Genomic DNA, 13,662 nt, shown 5'->3' with positions numbered 1-13,662 from the left:
ATGAGTGAAAACACATGGTATCTGTCTTTCTCTGACTGACTTATTCCACTTAGCGTAACACCCTCCAGTTCCATCCATGTTGCTGCAAAAGGCATGATCATTTGCAAGCTAATAGAATAACTAATTTCATTCTTTCTCATTGCCAAGTAGTATTCCATCATATATATAAACCACTTCTTCTTTATCCATTCATCAGTTTATGGACATTTAGACTCTTTCCATAATTTGCGTATTGTTGAAAGCGCTGCTATAAACATTGGGATACATGTTGAAAACAATCTTTTAGACTTATTTAGACATATTTTGTACCAGCAATGCACATAACTCCATGGAAGTAACAGAACACCTATGACTAAATTCACACACGTGCAGGAATGGTGATTAGCATAAGACATGATGATTTCAGAGATACTGAAATGTGAAAAATGTTCACCCTAGAATCAACAGTATCAAATATTACACAGTATGGAGCGTCCTTGGTTACAAAACAACAGAAACTGACCTCACTAACTTAGGAAAGGAATCACACAAGCACAATCCATATAAGCTAACAGAATAACTAATCATCTAAGCAACCCCCAACCCCCTAGAATGGCAATATAGTAGAAAATATATCTACTGCTATATACATTTCATTTTCTTCTTGTTCCATAGTCATAGTTAGGAGGAGAGAGATGGGTTTCAATAAAGAAAAACTTAGTAAATTCAGAATTTTTTCAGTCTTTTAGATATAGAAGGAAAATACTTATTTTAGAACCAAAATTGAGAGAGTAGAGGAGCTGGGGAATCTCTTTCTAGAGTACTTTTTCCATTTGACAACTGCCTGTCTTTAGCTTGAGGCAGTGAGATGAGTCAAATGACTTTAAAAAACCATGACTCAGTGTTTAATTACTTGGTTTAAATTTCTAACATTCCAAAGATGATGCCAAATTAATTTGCTGACAGCTTCACATTAGCAGGAATAACTACCTAGCGTATAAAGACCCCAAGGGATTCAAGAAGGTCAATAAGTGTGGTGTATATGACTCAGTCAATACTGACCATATCCTGACCAAGCAGAGTTGCATGTGGGCTGGTTGGGAAAGAGAAACAATTATAGCTTCTTGTGGAGAAAAACTATTTTAGCCGTTTCTATAAAGAAAATAAAGGGCACCAATAAAAAAGATGTAAAATTCAGGGCTGGGTTGAGAGACGGAAAAAGCTAGAGGAGAAACAGAGCAAGAGCATCAAAGGCAGACGCTATCAGACTCTAATATTAGCCAAGGGAACTGTTTACATTTTTGTTGCTAAGGAAAACTTGGAGCTTTGGAAAATGAACCGAACCACTACACTATTGTGACAGTTGCCGCTTGGCTCTGATATCCCTACAGAGTTATCTGCCAACTGCTTGCCACTTGCCATTTCTGTCCTGCCGTCTGCCGGTCAAGTCAACCCCTTTACAATCAGATGACCCTGTTGGATTCTATAATCCTCAGGGGCATTCCAAAGACTGGAAGGCAGTGATTACAGTGCCTTACAGGTAGACTGTTGCATTCTGGGCTACAGATTAAGATGGAAGGGCCCCCGAATCAAAACCTTTATTCTTAAGTCCAAAAGAAGAAATGGTTAGTGAGTTCAGTGACAAGGGAAAAAGAGGCTTGGGTGATGATCTCCACTGCAAATCACTCCACGCTTTTAGGGTCTCAGTATTTCCATTTGTAAAATAGGAGCTTAACGCCTACTCTTTCCATCATGTAAAGAGAATACATTTGAGCACACTTGAGCTTTTCAGGAAAGAAAATAAAAGGAACTTTGTAAATCCAAATTCATGCCCTTCTCAAAAGTAAGAAACCACTTCAGAAGTCCTGCCCTGACCTTATGTAGCAAAATCACAGATTATCTAAAATCCTTCACACTTTGAATCTCTTGACTCTTGTGTTTATTCTTCAGCCATCTTCACAGACTTACATTATAAGAGACTGTTGTCCCTGAATTAATTTTTTTTTTCAAGCTCTCTCCTTTCCCTGCCCTCCTTATAATGGTAACACTTTATCACTCTGGAACTTTGGAAAATACAGAAAAAAAAAAAAAAAAAAGAAAAGAAAAGAAAATAGAAATGACTCATAATCCCCTCCCCAGAAAAATCTAGTGTTAAGATTTCCATGTTTATTCTATTTGGTATCACAATGTATTTTTTTGTATCTAGCTCAGTCCATTTATTAACGTAATTACTATTATATAACGTTAACAAACTGACTGAAAGAACACAGCGTGTAAAGCTGAGACTGATCGTGAAACGCCTGCACACACCCATTTATCCCTTCTTAGGACCAAACATTCTCAGAAAAGAAAAGCCAGCTGTACAGGTTTAATGGTGAGACCCACTCCCCAGTCCCCGTGCTCTAATTACACTGCAAATAGAGATTCTTTCTGAGAGGTGACTTCTCCACTGGTTAGGTCTTGCTGTGGCCAGTTTTAAAGCCCCATTTACCCCAGTGCTCACTAATTGTTTCAAATTGGACCTGTGAACGTGGGGGGGGGGGGGGGGGCTTCAGGCCTCTATCATGGTTCCCAGCAGGAGTCCAAATGCCTCCACAATGAGCTGATTACACAGAAAGCTGCAGCTTCAAGAGAAGAATTAGCACCCAGCATGCTCTTTCAGAAGGAAAATTTAGCTGTTTTCAAAACATGTGATTTTTTTTTCTTTCAGCTTGTGTTTGTCTAGAGGGAGAAATTCCAAATGGCTTTAATTCTGTAAAGGCTTAAATGGTATGTTTTATTTGATCAAGTCATTCCCCAGCTGAAAATACTTCAGTGGTATTCCATAGCTCTGCAAACAGAAGTTCAAGTTTCTTAGCATAGCACAACAACAAACATCTACATGATCTGGTTCCTGCCTACCTCTCTAACTCCACAATTTCCAAAGTATACCCAGTGGAATACCAGTCTTGGGTTTCTGTGAAAAAAACAAACAAACAAACTATTCGATGGACACAGAAATTCGGGAAATGCTGCAAATTCTAACAAGCCCACGCTCCCCCCCCCCCAAGAGAAATTATCCTGAGAAGGCTTTTGAATAATCCTGTTTAACTTCGTTTAACCCATTCTTTCACAAACTCATTTGGCCACAGGCTGCTTTTTTTTTTTTTTTTTTTTTCAAATCATCTAAATCTATTTCACATAGACACTTTCAGAAATGCTACACTGGCCTTAGCCTTCTCCCAGCTTCGGGCATATTGAACTTGTTCCCTGAATTTCTCCTGTTCTCTCTAAAATATCATCCTCTTATTACCATTTATAGTTCACTTCTAGTTGCCTTCAGAATTCACCTGCAGCCACCTCCTCTAGCACACGTTCTCTGTCACCCTATTCGGTTGAATTTAGATTCCCCTTCTTTGTGCCACCATATCAATCTACACATATCTTTACCAGAGCACTTAACAATGGACGATATTATGTGATTTATTTGCCTTCCCACAATAGATAAAGTTAAGCTCCTCAAGGACAGGAAAGATGTTTTTCTTTGACCTTGTATCTTTAACCACTGTGCCTGCCACATGGCAGGCTCTTAATGGTTGTTAGGTGCTTTATATACACGGCTTCCCATTTAAATGGGAGTCTATATAGATACAACACATCTATAAAATCTTTTATTGTAGGAACCACTTCTGACTAAATTACCATTTTTATAGACGTGTCTATCTTTAGTATAATTGGCCACTTCTAATTATTGGTTCCAATTTAAATAATAGTTTGAGGTTTCTGTTCTGCATTCAAAACTTCTATTAAATACTGACCTGCATGTAATACTTCTAAGAATATATCTGAGAAGCTGCATCTGTTAGCTCTGTCAAAGTGATTCATTTCCTTCAGTGTTTATAAGGTTCTATGCAAGTTTGTCTTTGGTAGGCAACTGTTTTATAGGAACCCCTTGTACCCTGGTTTGTCGATGTGTTTCTTCATGGTGGCTTTAAATTGCTTGTGCAACAGCCCCAGTTTTAAGAGTGCAGACCTAATTTCTATGTTAAGCTCTTGGCTTGGGATTTCCACACTATATAGGGAGTAAAAATTACCCACAAATGATTTTTCTGTCCTTGTTCAGACCCTTGGATAAGCCCCATCCTTGACACTTCTTTAGGCCATAGACAAAGTACCCTTTTCATGAATTGGGCAGTCTTTTGAGAGCTCCAACTTCTCTTGGTTACAGCTCCTAGCCTACTCAAGTCCAAAGCCATGCTTCCTACATCCATACACCTCATGAAAATCTGAGCCTCCAAATTCTAAGGTCTACTACATTAGCCACTTCATTTTTTTTTTTTTTTTTTTTTTTTTTTTTTTTTTTACCTAGCAGTTCCCTTTCACTTTTCTGAACTCACCTATATTTTCCTATGTTTGTAATGGGAAAGAGGTCCTTATAAATCCATCTACCATGTTACTAGAACTTCTTTCTTAAATAAATTTTGAGTCCATTCACTTTTCTCCATCTCTTTTACTACTATCTCAGTGCAAACCACGTTCTCTCTCATGCAACTTTCTTCTGCAATGGTCTCCTTCCTGGTCATCTCACATCTACTTCTGTCCATCCTTCCCCTGTCCAATCCATATGGAATACTATAACCAGAGTTTGAAAGCCAGAATTTTAAAAAATGTACGTCAGATCATGTTATCTTTTTGCTTCAAATCTTCTATTGGCATATTACCTGGCAATTTGACTCCTAGGTATATACCCAAGAGAAATAAGAACATATGTCCACACAAAAACTTGTACATGAATGTTTATGGTAACATTACTCAAATAGCCAAAAGGTGGAAAGAATCTAAATGTCCACCAACTTATGAACAGCAAAGAAAACTCAGTATACGCGCACAATGAAACAGTGTTTGGCCATAAAAAAGAATAAAGTGCTGATACATGCCATGCTTCAACATGGATGAACCTTGAAAACATTATTCTAAGTGAAAGAAGATAGTCACAAAAGACCACATATTGATTCCACTTTTATGAAGTGTCCAGAATAGGCAACTCTATAGAAATAGAAAGGAGATCAGTGGTTGCTAAGGTCTAGAGAATGGGGAGATGGGGTGGGAGTAGGGGGGGACAATAACTAAAGGGTATGAGATTTCTTTTTAAGGTGATAAAAATGTTCTAAAATTGTGGTAAAGGATGCACATATCTGTGAATATACTAAAAGTGACCGAATTGGACATCTTAAATTATATGGTATATAAATTTTACCTTTATAAAGCTGTTAAAAAAAATTCTTCCAGTAACTCAACATGGTTCTTAACATATAAATCCAAAATTTTTGTCCTTGGCTGTAAGACTTTGCATTATATAGCTCCTACTTATTCCTCAAGCCTCACCTTAGACTGCTCTTTCCCTAACTCTCTACAATGTTTTCTTTCAGATTCTCCAAAGGATCAAGCACCTTCCTACCTTAGTGTCTGTCTTTCCAACAACCATATTTTCTGCCTGGAATGCTTACCCCTTCCCTTGGCTATATTTGTCCTACAGATCTCAATTTGAGCAGGATACTCTTAGGATAACCGTCTCTGATCCTGCAGGAAAAGGGGAGTCTTCCGTAGGCGGAGCTTCTGTAAAACTGTCATAACAACTCACACTACCTCTTCATAGTATATATCACAATTATTTGTTTAATGTTTGTTTTTCTTCACTAGCATATTTGTTTCCCAAGGGCTAAGGCTGTTCTTGTTTATGGCTGTATCACCTGGGGTTTTTTTTATAGTACCTTGCATTGACAAATGCTCAATAAATATTTTGACAAGAATGAATGTTAGTGACTGAGTCCAACAGCTCTTTATTGAATAACCTCCTATTTACTTATCTTGTATCATTACCCTATTTAACTTCTCTAATTAAATATTATTTGTTATCTAATAAATATCTGGTATCTTGTTTATTATGTTGCACCATCCTGAAAATGCACTTGATATACCACATTCACATGATTCACTGAAATTTTGATTTATTCTTATATTTATATTCTTTTATTCTTCTATTTGCTGCTCCTTGAGGAATTATGTCCTAGTGATAATATGCAGTACATAGTAGCTAATCAATAAATATTTGTGGCCTAAATAAAACTCCTAAAACAAAATTAAAATCTGTAGCAGGTGCTATCTTATTGTTCATAGGTTATAAAAATCCCAGAAGACAGTAACTGTCTCTCTAGGTTTCTCTAAATAATGATACATGCAACTAAGTATTTAATAATGTGATTTGATTAAAAACCTGACTTACCCATCCTTTCAGGGATCATGATCTTAATGATGAATTTAACTCATTTTACTCGTCTCAGCCCAGAAGGATTTTTTAAAGGGAGTTTTTCTCAGCTAATGAAAATATTACTTTTGCATTTATTCCTAGATGAAACTAATAGTATCTAAATTATAACTGAGCTATTAAGTTTATAGGCATTAAATATTCAAGATTGATTTATTAAAATTTCCTTGGCTGGAAACCAACTAAGAGATGATGCTCTGCAATCTGTTAGACCAGAAAATGGACTTTCTCCAACTTTTATATAAAGAAATGAAAAAAAGAAAGGAAGGAAAGAAAGGAAGGAAAAGAAAGGAAGAAGAGAAACACTATTTTTCAATTCACTTAACATCTCCCTTCCACTTCTTCTCAAATTGTGTTTTAGAACTGTTTTTATAATAAACAAACATCTAAACAGTTTAATTCAAGGGGTGCCTGGGTGGCTCAGTCAGTTAAATGTCTGACTTTAGCTCAGGTCATGATCTCACAGCTCGTGAGGTCAAGCCCCATGTTGGGCTCTTTGGGGTCAGCACAGAGCCTGCTTTGGATCCTCTGTCCCCTTCTCTCTCTGCCCCTCCCCAATTTCTGCTCTCTTTCTTTCTCAAGAATTATAAATTTGGGGTGCCTGGGTGGTTCATTCGGTTAAGTGTCTGACTTCGGCTCAGATCATGATCTCACGGCTCGTGGGTTCGAGCTCCATGTCGTGCTCTGTGCTAACAGTTCAGAGTTTAGGGCCTGGAGCCTGCTCTGGATTCTGTGTCCTTCTCTGCACTCTGTCTCTATCTCTCAATAATAAATAAACGTTAAAAAAAATTTTTTTTAAAGAATTATAAAGTTTAACTTGTATCTTATAGATGGGAAGACTTCTTGATTTATTATGCATATAGACATTTCTAGTGCTTAAAAACTTAAGCATGGCTTGAGTTTTTAAAACAGCCAGATGGAGGGCACTCTATTTTTTACACTTTTTTAGGTGGAGAAAACGTCCTATTCTTGGTTACATCTTCCAAGGTCTCTTAAAACTGACAACCAAAAAGTTATTCTTAGATTCTACCTGAAATCTCTCCTAGGCCAATTCATGACTGCTCTCTCATAATTTTTCTCTAAAGAAACCGTAGAGTAACCAGTCACTATCCTTCTACCATGTCATCACATACTATGCACTTCCTTTTCTGGTATTCTTAAATTAATTAAAACTTTATATCCTAGCTTTATCTCTCTGAGCCTTTTGTCATGCCACCGCTTTTCCTTGCTGCCAGAGAAATCTTCACGGACTCCTCAGAACAAAACAAAAGATCCTTCTCTGTGCTTCATGTTCTCCATCACAAAATGGGGAAATAATGCCTGACCATGATTTCTCTTACAAGAAAAATAGAAAAAAGATATGCCTCTATTCATAACAGAATAAGTATCTTTATTAAATGATCAGAAATAATTAAGATCTTTGCCAAAAATCTCCCGGAGGCAAAACACAAAACCCAAACTATAATATAAAGATCTACTTTCATAAATGTATTTGGGATTAGGGGAAAGACTTCACACCCACCGCTGTATCTCCTACCTCAAAGCAGAACCCCACAAATGAAATCAGTACATAGCATACCTCCTCTTCTCCCTGGCTTCCACAGAGGAGTCTGTTCCAGGAGTGGAGAGCAGAGTGGCAGTTGTAACCCCATTGGCAGTGTTAGGTGGAGGGCGATTAGTGATCACACAGAGCGGGGTGCTGGAAGAGACATTGTCTGCTGTTTTCTCTGCTGTTGAGTCAGCCTGTGATTTGTAAGGAGTCCTGAAACAAAACAAAACAAAACAAAACAAAAAAACCCAAAAACACAAGCAGAAAGAGAATGGTCAGGCATGCTACATCACAAAGCACTAGCACACAAAGGGCTGGAGGTAAGTTTAACTACAGAATCTTCTTGCTCAGATTTTGTTTGTTGGTTGACTATTTTTTTTAATTCTGAGCTCTTAAATCTTAGAACAGTATGATGATACATTTAAGTCTGATATCCTCTGCACAAAGAGTTCTGGTTCATGAACATTTTTTTTTTTTTTGCCCGAGATTAAAAATTTTTTTAAAAATTAGCTAGGGCACCAGGCAAGATAGTAACATATGCAAGACTGCTTTAAATGATTCCTGAGTACCATCTGGTCTCCACACACGCATACAGAAGCAGGGTCTCTCCACACACATGAAAACAACACTAAAGTCACTTACGATATTAGTCTCCACCTGCCCCTTAATTCTTGGCAGTGAGAGTCTTTCTGGTAGTCCTCAGCCTAGATTAGATGACCATCTTCTTGGATTCCAGAGATATTTGATAAATACAACCTCAGTATGTTCAGTTCTCTTGCACCTAGCTCAGCAACTGCTTTCTTCCCATTTAACCAAATGCCTAATTGTCTGTATTCTTAAGTGCACACATGAGCAACAGGAATAAAAACTATTAAGATTCTATATGTAACCTTAACTACAGATTTTCCAACAGCAAGCTGTATAATTAAACTCATTTACATGAAAACAAGATCTTTGTTTCTTAACAAAGAGTTGAGAGCAACCATTGGCTCTCCACCCAAAAAGCTATCATTTGTGATGTCACAGCTTGTTGCTGGGGTAACAGAGATCCAAAATTGATATTCACGGAGATGGGAAAAGCAATGAAAATAATGAATGCTAAAAATCTGTTTTTTTCACCTACTCAGAATTACCAGAAATGCTTCTAAGTTGCTATAAGCTCATTTTCAAATAATCACATCATTAGAATAAGCTTGAAAGCAATAATCAGATTGTAAAAATCTAAATATGGTACCTATATACGCAAATATAAAAATAGAACAGTTTTGAAGTGGTATCTAAAAAACACAAGCCACTTCTCCAGGAGCAATTAATGACTCAGAAAAAAGGTGAAATTAAATTCCTCAGACTTATAAGATGTATAAGTCTACAGGACATGCTAATAAAATTAGCCAGAAACAAAGCTATAAAAAATTACACTTATCAAAACCTTACCTAAAATTCTTTCTAGGTTAATATCATGTTTTGTTCTCTCTGCAATTTTTCCTGCTGTAGAAATGCCAAGGATTTTATTTTAATAAATTACAGGATAGGACTTGTACTATTATTTTGAAATGCGGAGTAATTTTATAAGTAGTTTGTTAGGAGCAGAACAGGAAAAGCTCCAGAGCAGGGGCCAGAGGCTCTGGAACCATGTGGGGCTACCTTCTAGCCAAGTTAACTTCTCTAGTCTCTTCATCTGTAAAAGGGGGATAATGGTACCTTAATGTGTAGGGGTCTTGTGATAAATAAATAAAATAACGTATGTAGAACACTTAGTATACAGCCCTGAATAGCATATAAGCTCCGTGGGAACAAAATAGTGAAAGAGACAGGAGCTCTGACATGGACAAATCTAGGTTCAACCCCTGCCTCAGTTTCTTACTAGATGTGTGACCTTGGGCAGGTGATTAAGTTTTGGGTCTCAGGTTCCATATCTATAAAGTGAGAATGGTATTTCATATACTGGAGGCCTCTTTATAAACAATACACGTGTGCCTGAAATAGCTAGTTGCCTAACCCATATTCATTTTCCTTTTTTCTCCTTACTAACAGAACCCATATATTATTGAGAGAAGCAACATATGTAGTTAACAATTCATATTTTCCAAAGTCTCCCTGGCTGCTAGAGGTAGCCAATGAGATATAAGCATAATCTCAGTTTAAAGGCATTCCCTCTTTGTGCATTTCCCCCTTTCTTCCTTCTTCCTGTCTAGAAGGCAGTCATGACGGCTAGAGCTTCAGCATCTATTTTGCGCCATGAGACAACCCATGGAAATGGAAGCCATAATCTAAGGACTGTGAAGCAGAAAGACAGAAAGATTCAGGATCCTTTAATGACTCTGAAGTTGTGGTGGTACCTCTGCCTATTTCTGGACTTTCTTAAGTGAGAGAAACAAAAATACACCTTTATCATGTTTAAGCCTCAATTATTTGGATTTACTGTTACATGAGTGTAAACCGAATGCTTGTGTAATTTTTGTACAGTATTTAAGCCAATGCTTGGCACATGATAGGGTTCAACAAATGGCAGCTGTTACTGGTTTTTCCTAGTCCCAGCTCTTAATAATCCAGTAACCTCTCTGTGTCAGTTTCTTCATCTATGGGCATAATATTTAGTATGCCTGTGCAGAAGAACTCTTAAGAGAACCTAATAAATTTCTACAAAATTGTACAGTATTATTATTAACAATCCGTCATGAGCCTATCCCTCCTGGCTAAACAAATGATCACCACTTATTTTAGGGAAAGAATTCTAATAAACAGACAAATATCAATGAAGCACCACCATCAGCAGTGTTCTTGCGGCAACACTATCATCATTTATGTTTTTCATTTTCTTTGTATCAGTTCTAGAAGCGAGACCCCAAAAAGAGGTCCCTTTGCCCTGCCCCAAAGTGAAAAGGTCTCTGACCACATATAAAGGGTTGAAAGCCACAGTCAAAATCACAGCTAAAGTCCCACTGCGCTTTCGTGACAAAGCCCCGCCCATGCTGCCTCCCTGCTTCCCCTTACACGGAGTAGACACACCACTGCCCCGGAACAAAGTTTACACAAACACAAATCTCTTCCTTCCCCCTGTGTTTCCAGCAAAACGCTCTCACTGGCTGGGAATTTTCAGAAAGCTATAGGAAGCTTTTGGAACATGAGTTAGCTTTCCTTCTGATTTGGGTTGGTATACCATCCTCCAAAAACAGAGTAAATAGAAGAGATTCCTATGCACGATTATAGGAAAATTAATGTCAGCGAAGTATGAGGATATTTTTAGTCTGTGCTTTACCATAATAGGATGACCCTTACATTGTAACCACACGAAAGCAGTCATTTTAAGTTGATGCCTAAACACCCAGTACAAAGATATGTACCCTATGATTATTCAATGAGCAACTGTTGGCTGGCTAATCCAAGTCAAAACAAAAGCATCCCTGTTAAATTATAGACATTTTCACAGGAATTCACACGTGCTTCCACAGTGACAAAGTCTCTTTGGTTCAAATCTCATATGTGTATCCAGAGGCGTTAGTTTTGATGACTGTAACTCAAATGGCTCCAAGAAGCCTTACCTGCCATGGTGTACAGATGCAGTAGTGTTTGCACTGATTGGTGCAGGGCAAGAAGAGGCAGGTTGCCACTTGCTGCCCCGAGAGGTAGATGAACCAATGGTAATGGGTGAGGTAGCAGGAGATGAATTGCGATTGGCTGAAATGTAGGGACTTGTGGGGTCACTACTTCTACCAAATGAAGCACTGCAAAACAGTACACAGTCACTTTCTTCAGGACGTGCTGCTCACCCACCATTTCCCAGCACCACCTTCCCCCCAGATTGTGCATTAAAAGGAATGTAGACCAAAGAGAGGGTATGGCAACTGGGAAGTGGAGTGACCAACTCCAGCTAGAGCTGGGTCACTGGCAGCAAGCAGGCATCTGTCAATCATCCAAAAGAGTGAAGGAATGGGGAGGAGAGATAATATGCAATAAGAGAGAGCAGAAGAGTAGTATATTGGAATAGAATACAGGCTAAGAAAAAGAAATATTAGGAAATAGAATAATCGTATTAGAAAAAGTAATTCCCGACAAACCCCAAGGCAAAAAATCATGCAACCCCAAATGTCTACCTGATGCAGAAGTAGCCCCGCAGAAGCTAAAGTAAGACCAAGAATTTGGAGAGGTTTCGGAGTAGAAATTTAAAATTAAAGAGCGGAAAGGAATAAAAAGCTCTGTGGGGGGAAAACACATCTCTGAGAACCGTGGTTATTTAGCCTCAAACAAACACATCTTTGGGAGGATTCCAAGGCTGAAGTCTAGAAAGTAATATTGCATGGGCAATAGAAGGCAACTTTTTCTTGTCTCAAATGAAGATAAGTAGGAACCACCTCAACTGAAGTAAAAAAAATTTTTTGGGTTAGAATTAAAAAAAAACCAAAAACTCCTTGACTATTACAGTAATGACACACTACAGGGGGTGAGCAAAATAAGCTATGAAGTCTTCTTTGGTAACGATGCATTTTACAGGGACATAGGAAAGGAATTTCTGCCTAAGGACAAGAGGTGAACTAGAAAATGGAAAGTATGCTGAGGTCCAGCACAGCCCAAGGCTGCCAAATATCTTCTTGTGCTTTCTTTTTAAATTAGTGATAGCATATGATTCTTCCCTTTTGAAAAGATCATAAAATGAGATTTTATACAATCAAAAATTGCTTATGGGGCACCTGGGTGGCTCACTGGGTTGAACGTCCAACTCTCGATTTTGGCTCAGGTCATGATCTCATCATGATCTCATGGTTTGTGGGACTGAGCCCTGCGTTGGGTTCCATGCTGACAGTGCAGAGCCTGCTTGGGATTCTCTCTCCCTCTCTCTGCCCCTCCCCCACTCACCCACACATGCATTCTCTTTCTCTCTCTCTCAAAATAAATAAATTTAAAAAAATGCTTAAAGGGTGATAGAGGTTTAGAAATCCAAAGCATGAAGCAAGTTGTAGATCTTTTTTCAAAAAGCACTCACATTATTAAGCATGCTTTCCACCCTAAACAGAGGCAGTCCCTTTCTCTTCTGTTTACCATAATTATGCCAAACTACATTCAACCAGATGCTACTCATTCAATCCATTTGTTAATGATTTGGATCATGAAAAAGAACAACTCTACCCTACCACAGTGTACCTACGTGTTAGGAAATTAAAAGGCAGCTTTTTCTCTTTCCTAGATCTAGAACATCGTTTTCTTCGAAAAGTTTTCTTGGTCTTGGATGCAACTATGAGGAGTAATAATGTATCTAGATGGATTAAGGCCGTAGCCTTGAAGACAAAGAGGTGATAGTTTCATTGAGCCAAAAACACTGAGTTTGTATACTGAATAAAGCTTCAGTGAGGTCACTGAACTATACTTGTGTACCTTCAAAGTTGAGCCTTTTCTTACAGGATGTGTCTGCAGAACTTAAAGACCATTAAAAGGCAACAGTGGCTGTTTGTCTTATAGGTCACCAGCTCCCATGTTCTTATATTAACTAGTTGATAAGATTCTTTTGATCAAGTGGGAATAAGTTTTGAACCCAAATACATAGTTTATAACAAAAGGCCGGTTCTAGGGCAGCCAACCAATCATCTATAAAACCTAAAGATGAAGCCCATGGCATGAAGAGGCAGTTGGAGGGGCTGAGTAAATGAAAGTGAAGAAAGAATTCAAAGTAAGCAATGAGAATCAGATTCTTCCACATCAGCAGCAAAGTTCAAATTAATATACTAATTAAGTATATCTTATAGCTTAATGGCTCTGGCAAAGGTGCTTTGCTTGCTGGCTGGTACATGGCAAAGAAATAATTGCAGGAAAGACAATATAGATGAGAAAAGGGAAG

General features: G+C 38.0%; 1 protein-coding gene across 11 annotated transcripts in view; it reads right to left on the bottom strand.

The window, feature by feature from the left end:
* PPP1R12B (protein phosphatase 1 regulatory subunit 12B) overlaps positions 1–13,662 on the bottom strand; it is a 213,868-nt gene that overhangs the window by 112,595 nt on the left and 87,611 nt on the right. For 9 of the 11 annotated variants that reach the window (XM_019821983.3, XM_019821984.3, XM_045048676.1 and 6 more), the window contains 2 exons: positions 11,375–11,557; positions 7,863–8,045 (listed from right to left, as the gene is read on the bottom strand). In XM_019821983.3, coding sequence (XP_019677542.2) covers positions 7,863–8,045; positions 11,375–11,557 — 366 coding nt within the window. The remainder of the gene's footprint in view (positions 1–7,862; positions 8,046–11,374; positions 11,558–13,662) is intronic. The other 2 variants (XM_011290936.4, XM_003999376.5) reach the window with 1 other exon arrangement.

The sequence above is a fragment of the Felis catus genome, chromosome F1, assembly GCF_018350175.1.
Source record: "Felis catus isolate Fca126 chromosome F1, F.catus_Fca126_mat1.0, whole genome shotgun sequence".
Classification (NCBI taxonomy): Eukaryota; Metazoa; Chordata; class Mammalia; order Carnivora; family Felidae; genus Felis; species Felis catus.
This window is presented reverse-complemented; position numbering and strand designations above follow the sequence as displayed.